A 16112-nucleotide genomic window follows, 5' to 3' on the forward strand; every position below is an offset into this window, starting at 1 on the left:
TAATAATAATACGGCCTCAGTTACTGTGGTGCAGGCCATCTGAATTGGTGCCATCTAGGCAGCCTGTCTGCAAATTTCGACATTCCGATTGTGCTGCCATCTAGCAACGAAAGTAGAATTCTACTGGAACGGATGCCATGGTCGAGCGAATTTTAATTTTGTATGGTGACAATGAGTGCGCCACCCGAGACGTTTAACTTGACCACATCAAGGAAATGAAGTGCCCGGCTTTTGATAGTTCTTCAATAATCGCCGACCTCCGCCAGGATCGAACCCGCGAACGTGGGATCATGTGTCGGACACTCTACCACTGATCCACTGAGAATTATAAACATCGAGATGACATGTAACATGAGATGATTCGTGTAACTCGTTCACTAGAACGTGTTTTAGATGAGTGACAAACCTCTCTACATAGCCTAGATTCTTCCTTTCTCATTACGATCTGCAACATAAAGCGACCTGCAACAAAGAGAACGTGATGAAACGTTAAAAAGGACTGGGAAAAAAGAGTAAACAGAAAAGAAGGAGAAGCCGTATAGAGATTTTTAAAATTAAAATCTGTGTTCAATTCCCCTTTGGCTGTAAGGTTTCCGCGGATGGTCTGCCCGAGCTACTGTATCGGGGGCTCGCTGGCTCTATAGCCTAATTGAATTCCACGGGAAACAATACAAGTACACAATTCGATTATGAGTCATTGTTTCCCCGTGAGCATGTTTCAGTCCAGTTCAATGTTGGGGGAAAAAACAGAAATAATAAAATTGTTTAATAGAGCCGGCTGAATGAACAATGAGCAAAGTATATTATTTATTGAAGCTAATTGGGGGTAGCTTTGCTTATTTTAAAACAAGTACAGGCGTGCAGCGTTCCAACCGAGTTTTAATTCTCACTCAACTCAGGTGAACGATTTAGCGTGAAACGTTGTATCGAGGCGTGGCTGCCTCTGCCATTTCTTCTCCACTGCTTCTTTCATTTTTAACCCAAAATAACCAAAACAAATCTAAACAGACCCCATGGCAGTACACCCCTAATGACATTAGCCTGCCAAAAGGCCGCTGCTCAGCACGAAGGCCTGCAGATTACGAGGTGACACGTGGTTATTCTTGGCTTTCAAGACCGGGACCGCTAACTCACCGTCAGATAGCTACTGAATATCGTCGTTGCCGGGACAAAACCTCCTATGTGATAATATTTTTGGAGATATACTGACCCGCAACACATACTTTATGAAGAGCGAGAATGCTTTGAAAACATTCACACAATATTGCACCTTAGATGATAGAACCTTACCGGCCAAAGTTCTAAGCTAAAATACTTCACATAGGAGGTTTTGTCCCGGCAGCGACGATGTAATCACGTAAGCTGAGTCCATCTCGAAACAGCTCTCAGATTCAGGTAAAAAGAAGCAGCTTTCCCCTTTGCGAAAATCAAATAAGTTAATCATGAATAGGCCATCCACACATAAACGGCTGCTAATTTCAGATGACCGTCAACTATAAGACATAGTCTACATGGTTGCTAGGTAACATTGTCTGGCCATCCATCCATCCATACCTGAACGGTTGCTAGGGTTACAGTTCCGTCGCACATTTTGTGGTGGTGGTGATTATTGTTTTAAGAGGAAATACAACTGGGCAACCATCCTCTATCGCACATTTTGTGCCGCTAACTGCCGTAATGCAAATTTTCAGATTACTCTCATCCGTAAGACATATTTACACCAAAACCCTTGGTCTGGCCGGGAATCGAACTTAGGACGCTACCCCTAGACCGCGGGACCGGCTCGGAGTTACAGTTCAATTAATTGATCAGAAGACATGTTATTTACATGTCTGTGTCTGTTAGGTCAACATCCCAGAGGCTGGTTGGATCCTCAAATAGCACCACCAAAGGTTATGCGGTTATAAGGAAACCCCAAAAACCAATGGCAGCACCAAAATGAGGCGTACTAGGCAAGATGAGGAGTGAGGTAGTTTGCCATTGCCTTCTTCACTGGGTCAGAAAGTACTATTGCAGCACGACTGACCCTGTGAGCAGCACCTTTCATAACACTCAGATGCACTAGTCGTGCTCTGAATGTCATTACTCAGCACTAACCATACCCCAGCAGCTTCCATATTGTCACAGCCATGGATATTGACTGGGACTTCGGTGGAAGCTACACGTTACTCTGGCCTGTGCCAAGAGATGGATGCAAAAGTACTGTATCCATCAAGAAATGACAGCAGGCAGAGTTATTTACATACTGAACTGTTATATCACTTGAACAGCTATGTGTTTATCTGTCGGCCATTTTTACAAATCAAAACAATATTTCAGACGTCAGGTCATATTAATAATATCGCCGCAAGTGCGCTGATAGTGATGACCGGTTGACAGGAATCAACAGCGTACTTGTGTTTTACAATGACGTATTTTATTAACGAGTCCACTAAGTGTTTCTGTGACGTTTTGAAGTTCAGTTCTTATATCCTAGCTGTGGCCGGTGGGATTTGAGTGAATTGGTATGTGGCAATTTCATGCCTTTAGCAGCCGGAACGTTCAATAGCCTAACTCTGGATGAATACAATATTGACACCTCGTTGTCTCTTAAAAATCTAGCCTACAGCAATAGGCCTATTGAATAAATAACAATTATTATTATTATTATTATTATTATTATTATTATTATTATTATTATTATTATTATTATTATTATTATTATTATTTAGGTCCAACTCCTTGGCTGAATCATCAGCAAACTGGCTTTAAGTTCAGAGGTCCCTGGGTTCGATTCGCGTCTGGGTGGGGCATTTTAACTCCATAATGTTAATTCTTTTGGCGTTTTAATATAGCCTACTCCTCGCCATTTAATTTTTCTGGCTCGAAAACTAAGTGTCTGTATTTGTTTTAACACACTCCTCTTCATTTACACACAACACACCACACTATCAACCACCACAAAACTCGCAATGGTTAATACATCCCTCCATCCAGGGTTGATGTCAGGAAGGGCATCTGGGTGTAAAACTGGTTCAATTCTCATCCTCAATTACCAACCTCAATAAATTGGAAAAAGGCCAGGATTATTATTATTATTATTATTATTATTATTATTATTATTATTATTATTATTATTATTATTATTATTATTATTATTATTATTATTATTATTATTATTATTATTATTATATATCCCTTCAATGGCCGGGCTGAGTGACTCAGGCGTTTAAGGCGCTGGCTATCTGACTCCAAGTTAGCAGGTTAGATCCTGGCTCAGTCCGGTGGTATTTGTAGGTGCTCAAATACGCCAGTCTCGTGTCGGTAGATTCACCGGCACATAAAATAACTGCTGCGGGACTAAATTCCGGCACTTTGGCGTCCCCGAAAACCGTCGAAAGTAGTTAGTACGGCGTAACAACAATAACATCATTGTTTTTATTATTTCTTTTTACACTTGTATTATCATTGCTAATTTTGTAGTTACTCGCTAAATACAACACGATCTCCAGATTCTCTGTAGATAAATTCTGAGGCTCACGTTATATTACTAGGCTACAGATAAAATCACGACTTTGTTAAAAGAAGCGAACACCGGAAATGATGACATGTAAGTTTCTCCATCCATAGCTAAAATGTAGCGTTTCATTTAAGCTGTTAAAGTGTGTGCGGACGCCACCCACACCTGGCTACAGAAGCCATTGTCACACAACAAGCGCTCTATTGATCTCTCTTGTGTAGGAAGTCCTAACGTTAGTTCATGTTAGCTGCGATACCCAGTAAGAGTAATGACCTCGTACAGAACAATAGAGTATTACCCTTTCCGACACACAGTCATAGCGTCTTGTCCGCCACAGGGGATTTGCGAATTGGTGGCACAGAGGTAAAACTAAAACTAAGAGATAAAGGAGAATTACGAAAAACATTGTAATTGTCTGATATTTCCTATCTTTCATTAGCATATCGCCTCGAATTACCGTTTGCGGTATGTGACGATGTTGAGGGGAGAAATACTGACCCGCAGCACAAGTATGACAACGAAAATTTGTTGATGTACAGTAGTTCATGCATTGAGCCTACCTTAGTTGGCAGAACATCTCTAGTCAGAGTTCTAAGCTGAAATGTTATTACATAGCGACCTTTCTAGGCGGAAGGACGATATCGTCCCTGTTCGGGCATGAGGTCATGTTTCCCAATACTCTTCTTACCCGTTATTTTCCTTAAGACTGGTCACGCCTCCCAGCCACATATGGATATTTAGTATATCAGAACAATATTAGTTTTTTCATTTTTCTATGCTTAGGCTTACGTGTAAAGGAAAATGAACCTTACTGTACCGCATTCTAGGGATGTATGTTTGAATGACTTATTTACGCATTTGTACAGTACAATGTACTTAAGAGAGGCGTAACCAGTCTTAAGGAAAATAATGGATAGGAAGAGTATTGGGAGATATGACCTTTTGCCCGAACAGCGAGGATGTGTTCCATGAATATAATTTAGGTTTGTAGTACGTCCTAGTAATCTTACCATTTTCTCATCGAGGAATTGTGTTAGAAAGTTGCTAGGCTACTATTGACCCTCTCCAGGCCTATGACTCCAATTGGAATCACTGACTTTCATGTTTTCTGTGAATTTCCTAAGTAACTAAAATATTCCATTTGGAATCACTGTTCTATTTTCTTTATTTTTCCGTAAATTGTATGGATTTTCGCACAGAAACTTTATTCATAACTATTTGATGGTGATTTTCAAGAATTTCCTTGTCCATGTGTCAAATAAATTTGGGCTGGAGACGGTTAATTTGCTAGCAGGAAATATAAAACAAATAATAAGGATTTAGTATCTGTCCACACATTTTTAATATAGTTATTAATTTTACCCCCCCCCCCCAGAAACTACATTTTATAGTTTAGGGAGGCGCCGAGGTGCAGGAATTTTGTTCTACATGAGTTCTTTTACGTGCCAGTAAATCTACCGACTCAAGGCTGACGTATTTGAGTAACTTCAAATACCATCGGACTCAGTCAGGATTGAAACTGCCAAGTTGGGCTCAGAACGCCAGCCAAACATTTGATTCATGGTCGCTATTTTCAGAGGGTTGATGCTATAATTACACGAAGTGGAGGCGTTCTCAATTAATTTTGAAAGTTTTCTCCGCCTGTCTATTGGATTGACTTGGATTGAATGTTTTCAGTGTTAAATTAGATACACACAGAGTTTCCCTGCAATTGATTTTATTTCAATCCGTCAAACAGGAGCTGAAAAAATGACTAATCTCGAGACAGGGAGAGCCGAATAATGAGTCGGTGAATTCCCTCCCGGACCTCCGATACAACCCCCAGGTCCACTTTTGGTTGATGCATGTGGTCCATCACCATCCGAAATACCTTATTCTAAGACCACATATACTGTTCTGAGTCCCAAGTTTTAGTGCTGTACAACTAGGAGGTGCCAGTAGTAGAATTTCTTCCCAATCACGCTGTTACATGTCACCTTCAAGCAATTTTCAACAGGACGATTTCTCTACATTCCTACTCTCTTCTTTCTTTCTTTCTGAGAAAATTCAAATTCTACCAAAAATCGAAAGAAACCAAGATGCTTCAACAATACAAAAAAAATAATACTGAATTCATTTTGATAGTTTTCAGAGTTCATTGGTACTATAACATATAGCCACAAAATTAATTTCGCCGGCCTGGTTAGCTCAGACTGGTCTTCTGAACTCAACAATATACTTTAAGTCGCACCGACACAGATACGTCGTATTGCGACGATGGAATAGGAAAGGGCTAGGAGTGGGAAGGAAGCGGCCGTGCCCTTAATTATGGTATAGTCCCAGCATTTGCTTGGTGTAAAATGGGAAACCACGAAAAACCATCTCAGGGCTGCCGACAGTGGGGTTCAAACCCACTATCTCCCGATTGCAAGCTCACAGCTGCGTGACCTTAACCGCACGGCCAACTCTCTCTGTGCTTCTGAACTCACGTTGGAGGATTAGAACCTGGGTTAGTCCGGTGGTTTTTGAAAGTGCTCAGTACGGAAGCCTCGTGCCGGTTAAAGAACTCCCGCGGGACAAAATTCCGGGCCTTGGCCTGCCAAGGAACCAGTGCTCAACCCGAATGCCTGCAGTTTATGCGGTGTCGCGTGGTTGGCACGACGAATCTATCTTCTCGGTCGTTATTCTTGGTTTTCTAGACCGGGGTCGCTATCTCACCGCCAGCTAGCTCCTCAGTTGTAATCATGTATGCTGAGTGGACCTCAAACCAGCCCTCAGATTCTGATCTGGCCGGGAACTGAATCAGGTAAAATTCAGGCACGCCACCCCTGTACGACGGGGCCGGCACAGTATCCTTAACGAACACTTAATTGTTTGTCAGTAACGGTCCCTATGTGTAATCTGCTGTACTTGCAGCTTGACTCCTATACAATTGGCTCCGCACGGCGTCTGATCAAGGGATGACTTGCCAATCTGCCGCTGTGCTACAAGATCGCCTTGGCGCTTCTTTTGTTTCCTGCCACCCGGTCTAATTGCGAAGCAATATCGCCATGTCTCTCTGTAGACAGGAATCCGTTTAATTGTCAGCAGATTAATGGCAGATAGGTCGAATTTTAACGGAATATTGCTGGAAACTTCTAATAATTACTGGAAACGTCATTCCCTCCATCTCGTCTTGATGAGTTAATGGAGGAAGGAAGTTTAGAGCATTCCTTGTTCTAAGAAACATTTTTTGCAATTAAAAAGATGGTAAAAATCCCTCAGCCGCGTAGGTTATATTCCATTTATAGCACGTGTCTATGTTCTGCCGCAACTGGCCGGGCTAAGTCGGTCAGAAGGTAGAAGCGCTGGCCTTCTCAGTCCAAATTAGCGGGTTCGATCCCAGCTCATACCAGTGGTATATGAAGGTGTTCATGTTGATAGATTTACCGACACGTAAACGAACTTCTACGGGAAAAAATTCCGGCAAAATAGCGTCTCCGTAAACATTAAAACAATCTTCGCACTCGTACAATTTCTACGCTACACGGGAAAGCATTCAATCGTTTTTTCTTTGGGGGGGGGGGGGGGGTCGGGGTGACGTGCTTAGAATACGAAAGAGCAAGTTCATACTCGCAATTCTATGCACAAACTTAATAATACAGTGGGTTTACCTAGCTGAGGGATCATACCAAACATGTCCTTCTTCTGCATCCGGTAGGCTATTGTACCGAGTTGGGAATCGATTTGAGGAACGAGAGATTCCGCTCGATACAGCCTTCCATAAACTTCTTGTCTTCTACGTGGGCGCGGGTAAGATTTGTTGGATCACCGGTAGGTGTGAACGTGGTGAAGAAATCTTCAGTCAAACGGATACGCATACTCGGCATAGGCCATGTAGAGTACATGCCTGGGCTTTGCTCCGCTTCTGTCTCGTCTACAAATTTCACTCGTAGCCATCATAAACGGCGTGTGCGTACGCGGTTCACCGAAGTAGATACTGTACTTGGAAGCAAAACTTCTCCGGCGTGTTCGTCCTACACAAACTGATCAGTTTCTGCGTCATGCCCGGTGCGAGGTAACTTACTGTTCCTCCGTCCACACTAGAGAGTGTTTCTTGCTTAGCGAGAAGCAACTCGTTATCGTCTGGAAGCGAACTAAGATCTTGCGTTCTGATATCAACACATAAACAACATGTAACAAAGAGTTTTCGTTCTTATAGCCAAGCATAGATGACGCTACTGGCCTAGTATACTGTACACACATGACGCTACTGACCTAGTATACTGTACATAGATGACGCTACTGACCTAGTATACTGTACATAGATGACGCTACTGACCTAGTATACTGTACATAGATGACGCTACTGACCTAGTATACTGTACATAGATGACGCTACTGGCCTAGTATACTGTACATAGATGACGCTACTGACCTAGTATACTGTACATAGATGACGCTACTGACCTAGTATACTGTACATAGATGACGCTACTGGTCTAGTATACTGTACATAGATGACGCTACTGACCTAGTATACTGTACATAGATGACGCTACTGGCCTAGTATACTGTACATAGATGACGCTACTGACCTAGTATACTGTACATAGATGACGCTACTGACCTAGTATACTGTACATAGATGACGCTACTGGCCTAGTATACTGTACATAGATGACGCTACTGACCTAGTATACTGTACATAGATGACGCTACTGACCTAGTATACTGTACATAGATGACGCTACTGGCCTAGTATACTGTACATAGATGACGCTACTGACCTAGTATACTGTACATAGATGACGCTACTGATCTAGTATACTGTACATAGATGACGCTACTGACCTAGTATACTGTACACAGATGACGCTACTGACCTAGTATACTGTACATAGATGACGCTACTGACCTAGTATACTGTACATAGATGACGCTACTGACCTAGTATACTGTACATAGATGACGCTACTGACCTAGTATACTGTACATAGATGACGCTACTGACCTAGTATACTGTACATAGATGACGCTACTGACCTAGTATACTGTACATAGATGACGCTACTGACCTAGTATACTGTACATAGATGACGCTACTGACCTAGTATACTGTACATAGATGACGCTACTGACCTAGTATACTGTACATAGATGACGCTACTGACCTAGTATACTGTACATAGATGACGCTACTGACCTAGTATACTGTACATAGATGACGCTACTGACCTAGTATACTGTACATAGATGACGCTACTGACCTAGTATACTGTACATAGATGACGCTACTAACCTAGTATACTGTACATAGATGACGCTACTGACCTAGTATACTGTACATAGATGACGCTACTGACCTAGTATACTGTACATAGATGACGCTACTGACCTAGTATACTGTACATAGATGACGCTACTGATCTAGTATACTGTACATAGATGACGCTACTGACCTAGTATACTGTACATAGATGACGCTACTGACCTAGTATACTGTACATAGATGACGCTACTGATCTAGTATACTGTACATAGATGACGCTACTGACCTAGTATACTGTACATAGATGACGCTACTGATCTAGTATACTGTACATAGATGACGCTACTGACCTAGTATACTGTACACAGATGACGCTACTGGTCTAGTATACTGTACATAGATGACGCTACTGACCTAGTATACTGTACATAGATGACGCTACTGACCTAGTATACTGTACATAGATGACGCTACTGACCTAGAATACTGTACATAGATGACGCTACTGACCTAGTATACTGTACATAGATGACGCTACTGACCTAGTATACTGTACATAGATGACGCTACTGGTCTAGTATACTGTACATAGATGACGCTACTGACCTAGTATACTGTACATAGATGACGCTACTGGCCGAGTATACTGTACATAGATGACGCTACTGGCCTACTATACTGTACATAGATGACGCTACTGGCCTAGTATACTGTACATAGATGACGAACACTGGTTACCATGATTACAATGGTGTCGGGAAACTGATGATGCTAATTCCAGATAGTGGTGGTGGTGGTGGTGGTGATTACTGTTTTAAGAGGAAGTACAACTAGGCAACCATCCTCTAGCCTATATAACACTAATCAGAGAGAAAAAATGGAAGGGATTAGACACTTCGAAAAATGAAGTTATCGGGCAAAGAAAGACAAGGGCCACGAAGAGCGTGAAAGTGAAAGACTCTCTAGCTCTCGGGAACCTAATAGCGTCAAGGTCGTAAAAGAACAAGTGTTGACCAATGAAGGTCGGATAGGACAGATGAAAGTGAGGACCCTGCACAATTAAGTGGAAGCAATTCCAGGACTCAACTAAGGGCCCCGTGATCGCCAACCGACGCTCCCAAGTTCAGAATTCCTGGGGCCCTTTTAGTCACCTCTTACGACAGGCAGGGGATATCGTGGGTATTATTCTACCACCCCCACCCTCAGGGGGAAATTCCAGATAGACCCTAGCCCAAAAACATATCCATGTTTAAACGAAGCTCAACTTCGGCGGTGTGAGCACGTCATCATGTTGGAGCAATATTTGACTTCCACATAGAGCTCTTGGTGCAAGACTCCGCGGACAACCACGAGTGACCTGGGAAAATATGCTTTTCTTTTCTGTTTGTTTTAGGCCTATGTCGCACCGACACAGATAGGTCTTATGGCGATGATGGGATAGGAAAGGCCTAGGATTAGGAAGGATGCGGCCATGGCCTTAATTGAGGTACATCCCCAGCATTTGTCTGGTGTGAAAATGGGAAACCACGGAAAACATCTTCAGGGCTGCCGACAATGGGGTTCGAACCCACTATCTCCCGGATGCAAGCTCACAGCTGCACGCCCCTTACCGCACGGCCAACTCGCCCGGTGAAGATAGGCCTAGCCTAGATCAGAAGCAGTCTGAAAGAAAGGGACGGAGACTGGTGTAGTGTCAGGAATCGAGTTCGGGACAGAACTGAGCGGAAAGCTCTCTGGGAAACTTCTACACTTTCGTGTAGAAGAAGATCAACTAAGTACGTAAGAAAGTAAGAAAATGAGAGGGTGTGTGCCACTGATAAGACCCCAGTTAGTGCAGTATATGGGGCACTAACCTGTATTAGGCTACTTGATTCGCGAATTGGAAAAGATCCAAAGGAAAGCAGCACGATTTTTTCTGAGATTTCCGACAAAAGAGTAGCCTAGTGTTACGAAAATGTAGCAGACTTTGAGCTGAAAAAAACTGTAAGTAAGGAAACGAGCTGATCGACTAAGCGGTGTTCCGAGTTGTCGGTAGAGAGATGACGCGGAATGATATTACAAGATGAATAAGGTTGAGTGGAGATTTTAAAAATAGATCATAATCTGGAATTCAGGAGGACCATCTGGAGCAAATACTGCCGGCCCCGCGGTGTAGGGGTAGCGTGCCTGCCTCTTACCAGGAGGCCCCGGGTTCGATTCCCGGCCAGGTCAGGGACTTTTACGTGGACCTGAGGGCTGGTTCGAGGTCCACTCAGCCTACGTGATTAGATTTGAGGAGCTATCTGATGGTGAGTTAGCGGCCCCGGTCTAGAAAGCCCAAAATAACGGCCAAGAGGATTCGTTGTGCTGATCACACAACACCTCGCAATCTGCAGGCCTTCAGGATGAGCAGCGGTCACTTTGTAGGCCAAGGTCCTTCAAGGGCTGTAGTGCCATAGGGAGGGGGGGGGCGAATTGGGGCAAATACCCGCTTACTGGAAGAGAAGTTAAGGATTGGATTAATTTATCAAGGCAGACATTTGATACATTTTCCAACGTCTTTGAAATCATTTAAGAAAATACTAGGTAAAAAAGCTTGTAGGGAAACTGTCACCTGGGCGGCTGCCCTAATGCAGATCAGTGGTGATTTATTTAAATTGAAATTTAGGCTACATTATTTGTTTTATTAATCAAAAGGTAAAGGAGTTATAAGAGTAAGGTCAAGAATGTAAAGAAAACCTAATATTTTAGGATCCAACCAGCTTCTCTTAACGTTTTTACAATACATTTACTTTGGAATGGGATTAGATAGCCAAGTAGGCTTGTGATTATGATCGCGATATTAACCCTGGAACGGCCGCTGTGGTTAATCGCGAGAGTGACCTACAAGCTCATATTATAGTTCAGTTAGCTCCGTCTCCATGAGTAAATTAGCGAGAGATCAGCCCGCCTCCCAGATCTTCGTAAGTCCCATTCCAGCTCTTTCATAACACAACAGTCACCACTCAGTTGCAGCCCAACAATTGTCGAAGACAGCAGTACAGTATGTGTGTCACACGACCCATAGCGACCTGCGCGTTGACGTACATTACTTATTCCAAGCTTTTTTAAACTTGTTTTGATGAAATGGATGCGAAAGACACACACCACTTTCGTGTTTTTCTCAGTGAATCATTTTCTAGCGAGGCAGACAGTGAATTGGATGGTAATGAAAGTTATAAGGCGTTAAATAAAAAACGAAATCGCGGATGTCTTTTAGTGCCAGGAGTGTCCGAGGACATGTTCGGCTCGCCAGGTACAGGTCTTTTTGATTCGAGGCCCGTAGGTAATCTGCGCGTCGTGATAAGGATGAAATGATGAAGACAACACACACACACACCCAGCCCCAGTGCCAGCGAAATTAACCAATTTTGGTTTAAGTTCCCGACCCTGCCGGGAATTGAGCCCGGGATCCCTGTGACCAAAGGCCAGCACGCTAACCATTTAGCCATGGAGCCGGACATATAGGCTAGGCGTTGATATCCATCGACGACAAGAGATACAAAGCGATCACACAGATAACGAACAATGTGATGATACTGATGTTGAAGTATGTAACCTGAGTGAACAGTCGAACGAAGAGTCCGCTTCGGATGATGATGATGATATCAATCTGCATTACAGAAATCAAGGATAGTTTACGATGGTATTAATAATCCATGTTGAATGTTCACAATTTTACTCGCACCAAAATTTCATGCATCAAAAACTTCACAAAATTATTTTCCTGCCCCTTTGAAAGTAACGTTCAAAGTTTTCTGCATGTTCTTCGGTAGTATTGTTACGTGCCAGCCCCGTGATAGCCCCTTTCGGTACTTCCTGGAAGAAGTTAGCGAGTCAGACGACTGGGGATATTCCGTCTCCAGCCACATCACGAATATTCTGGTACACATCATCCAGACTATAAAAACATTATATTCCGACACCAACCCCAGCCACCGAAAAGTTTCTGGACGAACTACTCCATAACACTGCAGAAATAGACCCAGAATTCTTTAATACTCGCGCCATGAACAATGATGAATGGAAATCAGCCAATTTTGAGCTACGTCACCTATTACGAGGGGATCAGTCCACGGCTTTCATTACCGTATAAGTAGTCTAATAAGAAAGGTTTTCACCAGGTATTTAGCGACTGTGTTTGTGAAATTTGCGGTTCACATTGATCACTATACCACCTGTTTGACTGCACACAAGACCACTTCCTCTTTCTCATAATGCAAAATATGAAACCTTGTATTGACAGTGAATTTCTCAATTTTTAAAATCGTACGTACACATTGTGTTTTCATGGTGCGAAATCACCGGGGGGAGGGGGAGGGGGAAGGAGGGAGGGGGAAGGGGAGGAGGGTTTACCTCCTCCGATGATTTTATCTCAAAGTTCCTCCCCTCTCCCCCCCAACTAAAATTGCCCAGGCGGGATTCTTTCATTATAAAAGGAGGAAAATGTAACACATGTATTACTGAAATCAGTGTTTTTTTTACTGTGCATATTTTCATAAAAACAACAACAACAATAATACATATAAGATAGAAATAATAGAATGAATGCTAGACCTTGAGCAATAAAACAACGTAGTGGGGGCAACTCCGCACATGCAGCCTATTGCTCATGTTTCATTCTGGCAAGTCTATCTGAAACCCTGGAATAATTTTCCATTGACCATCATTCTTATTATAACAACAGAATTCAAACAAAAACATTTTAAATTTGCATTTTTAAGGAGGAGGGGGTAATTTACTTACAAGGGAATTATATACCCGCTCCCCGGACGGGTACTGCTTGAAATAAACACTAGTAGTTAAACCTTATGATCCGTCTCCCCCCTCCCCCCAATATTTTTTTTGATTTCGCACCCTGTGTTTAATGTTAAAAAGGTAGGCTAACCGCGGAAAGTCAGTCAGAGTTGGACTCCGTGGTGGAGTCGGTGTGAGACAGTCTGTTGGAGATGAGGGCGACAGAGATGTTGGCTGTCGCTTGTGTTCCACCGAGGTTTGAACGAGGAGTCGCGGTTGTTGAGTAGCTGGTCTGGAGACGGCGTACAGAACGGAAGATTGCGTGCTACCTGAAAGTACACAACAACCTCGTTTATCCGACCCTCATTAATCCGGATCTCCGGTTTATCCGGATCGAAAATAATAAAAATGTATTTCTACTTGTACAGTATTTCTTTTACGGGGTCTATTCTTCTTTAATGTCTTTTCGACCATGGATAGTTAAGGACAGGAATTGGAAGCAAGTCGGTCGCGGTCTATCAAAGGTACCGTCCCGACATTCGCCGGGAAATGAGAATGGAAAACCGTGGACTCTTCTAAGTTCCTTGGCACATTTGCACTCATTCCCGGATGCTTGGACGTAGATGTGAACGACGTAAATGACTGGTTGAAAAACGACTAATTCAGGCTACGGCATAATGACAGATGAATAAATTATTGCCTCTTGTTCCTCGGCAGGTAATGACGAGAGTAATGGTGAATTCGAAAATGAAACAGGCGTTCCATCAGAAGAAACAATGACTGACGGAGATGCAGCAATGCAGCTGGACAAACTGATGGCCTATTTAGAATCCCAGACTGAAATCACACCGACAGAACTGATGTTAGTAAAACGTCTTCGTGATCATGCTGCGCGCAAACGCTATACAAATGTAAAACAGAAAAAGCTCACACATTATTTTAGTGCATAAAACAGAGCTGTAAATGTAAGAAAAGTGTTCTTTTATATTATTTTGTACAATTGAAAAAAAGTATTCTGTACAACTTATGTTAATATATTATATAACGTGTACTGCATTTATTTTTTAGTTTTTCCGGATTATCCGGATTTTCGATCATCATGATCAGTTCCGGTCCCACTTAATCCGGATAAACGTGGTTCTTGTGTACTGTGTGCTTGTGCAGTTCTGTGAACTGAGGACCAGCGTGAGTCAGCGTTCACTGCATGTGACTGTGTGGATTACTGGACTGTCTCTGGAGTCGAACCAAGGAACAATCATCGTGTGTTCAAACCTGTCCGTACGCAGTTTTTGTGTGGAGTGGATGGGCTGGTGAACACAAGTGAAAGGCTTGTCAAATAGGATTAGAGCTTCCTTCATGTAAAGACTGTCCACCTGGAGTCCTGCTGTGAGAGACTTGTAAATAGGCCGTTCATGGTTGAATAGAAATGTGTGTGTATGTGCATTTATTGAGTCATCCTAAAATAAATTAGAGTAAGAAAACAGACACTGTTTTATTCGTAACAACATATTAGTGAAATGAAACTTCCATATGATTGACAACGGTGCAGGACGTAAAAATGTCCGTTATTAAGAAGTGTCCACTATTCCGAAAAAGCTTAGAATGCCATTAGAACAAATTTTCCACAACAAAATGTTATTACACGATCTTTTGCAAGAACAATGCAGTCTATACTTTTAACAGTGCACAATATGTACAAAGTAAATGGCTAAACAGTTTAATTTTGTGAACATATACAGTACTGGTCAAATGTTAGGACCACATAAAGAAATCACGAAATGTCATCTAGAACCTAAAATTGTGCCACTAGACCTCTGTAATTTTCTTTCTGATATCTCACATCTAATAGGATATATACCGCCTGATTTCATTGAGTTAGTCCAAGTAGCCTACTGTAGAAGTAATGGATTTTTAACTCTTGGAAGGTCACAACAAAAAATCAAAAATTTTGGTAATATAATTGTACTGAATACTCTAATTGGTTGAAAGTATCACCAACAAGATTTTTCTGTAGACTTATGAATAGGTGGGGGCCATTTTAGTATAAATATAAAAATTCCGAAAATGTGCGGCACCGGGTTTTTTCGTCTTTTATTTTTTTTGAACCAGGGCCAAAATTGTTGATTTTTCTTTGCCTTTTTCATGTATGGCCCAAGGTCTCAGTGTGAGTTATCGGCGTCAAACTTATCTGCCCTGATAGTTTCATTTCCACTCTGTGGATGGCATCCAAGAACACATTTCTGATGCCGATAGCTCACACTGAGACCTATGATAAGAACAAGGAAAAATTGACTATTTTAGCACTGGTTTGAGAAAAAAATAAATCCACAAAAATGGGTGCCGCATATTTTCGGAATTTTCATATTTATACTAAAATGACCCCTAACTATTGCTAAGTCTCTACAAGAATCTTGGTGGTGATACTTGAAACCAATTAGAGGATACAGTACATAATATTTCCAAAAATGTTGACTTTCTGATGTGACCTTATAACATTTAAAATGGTATAACTTATACAATACTTGGCGTAAATCACTGAAATCAGGCGATGAATATCATACTAGATGCAAGAGCTCGGGAAAAAAGATACAGACGTCTAGTAGCAAAATTGTAGGTTCTAGATGGAAC

The 16112-nt window shown here is 42.1% G+C and overlaps 1 protein-coding gene across 1 annotated transcript in view; it reads right to left on the reverse strand.

Annotated features, from left to right (window-relative positions):
- Positions 1 to 16112, reverse strand: part of dmrt99B (doublesex-Mab related 99B) — a 130544-nt gene that overhangs the window by 86612 nt on the left and 27820 nt on the right. Inside the window, exons 2-3 of the mRNA XM_068227836.1 lie at positions 13636 to 13813; positions 7505 to 7629 (exon numbers count right to left, since the gene is read on the reverse strand). Coding sequence (XP_068083937.1) covers positions 7505 to 7629; positions 13636 to 13813 — 303 coding nt within the window. The remainder of the gene's footprint in view (positions 1 to 7504; positions 7630 to 13635; positions 13814 to 16112) is intronic.

Source organism: Anabrus simplex, chromosome 5 (assembly GCF_040414725.1).
Source record: "Anabrus simplex isolate iqAnaSimp1 chromosome 5, ASM4041472v1, whole genome shotgun sequence".
Taxonomy (NCBI): Eukaryota; Metazoa; Arthropoda; class Insecta; order Orthoptera; family Tettigoniidae; genus Anabrus; species Anabrus simplex.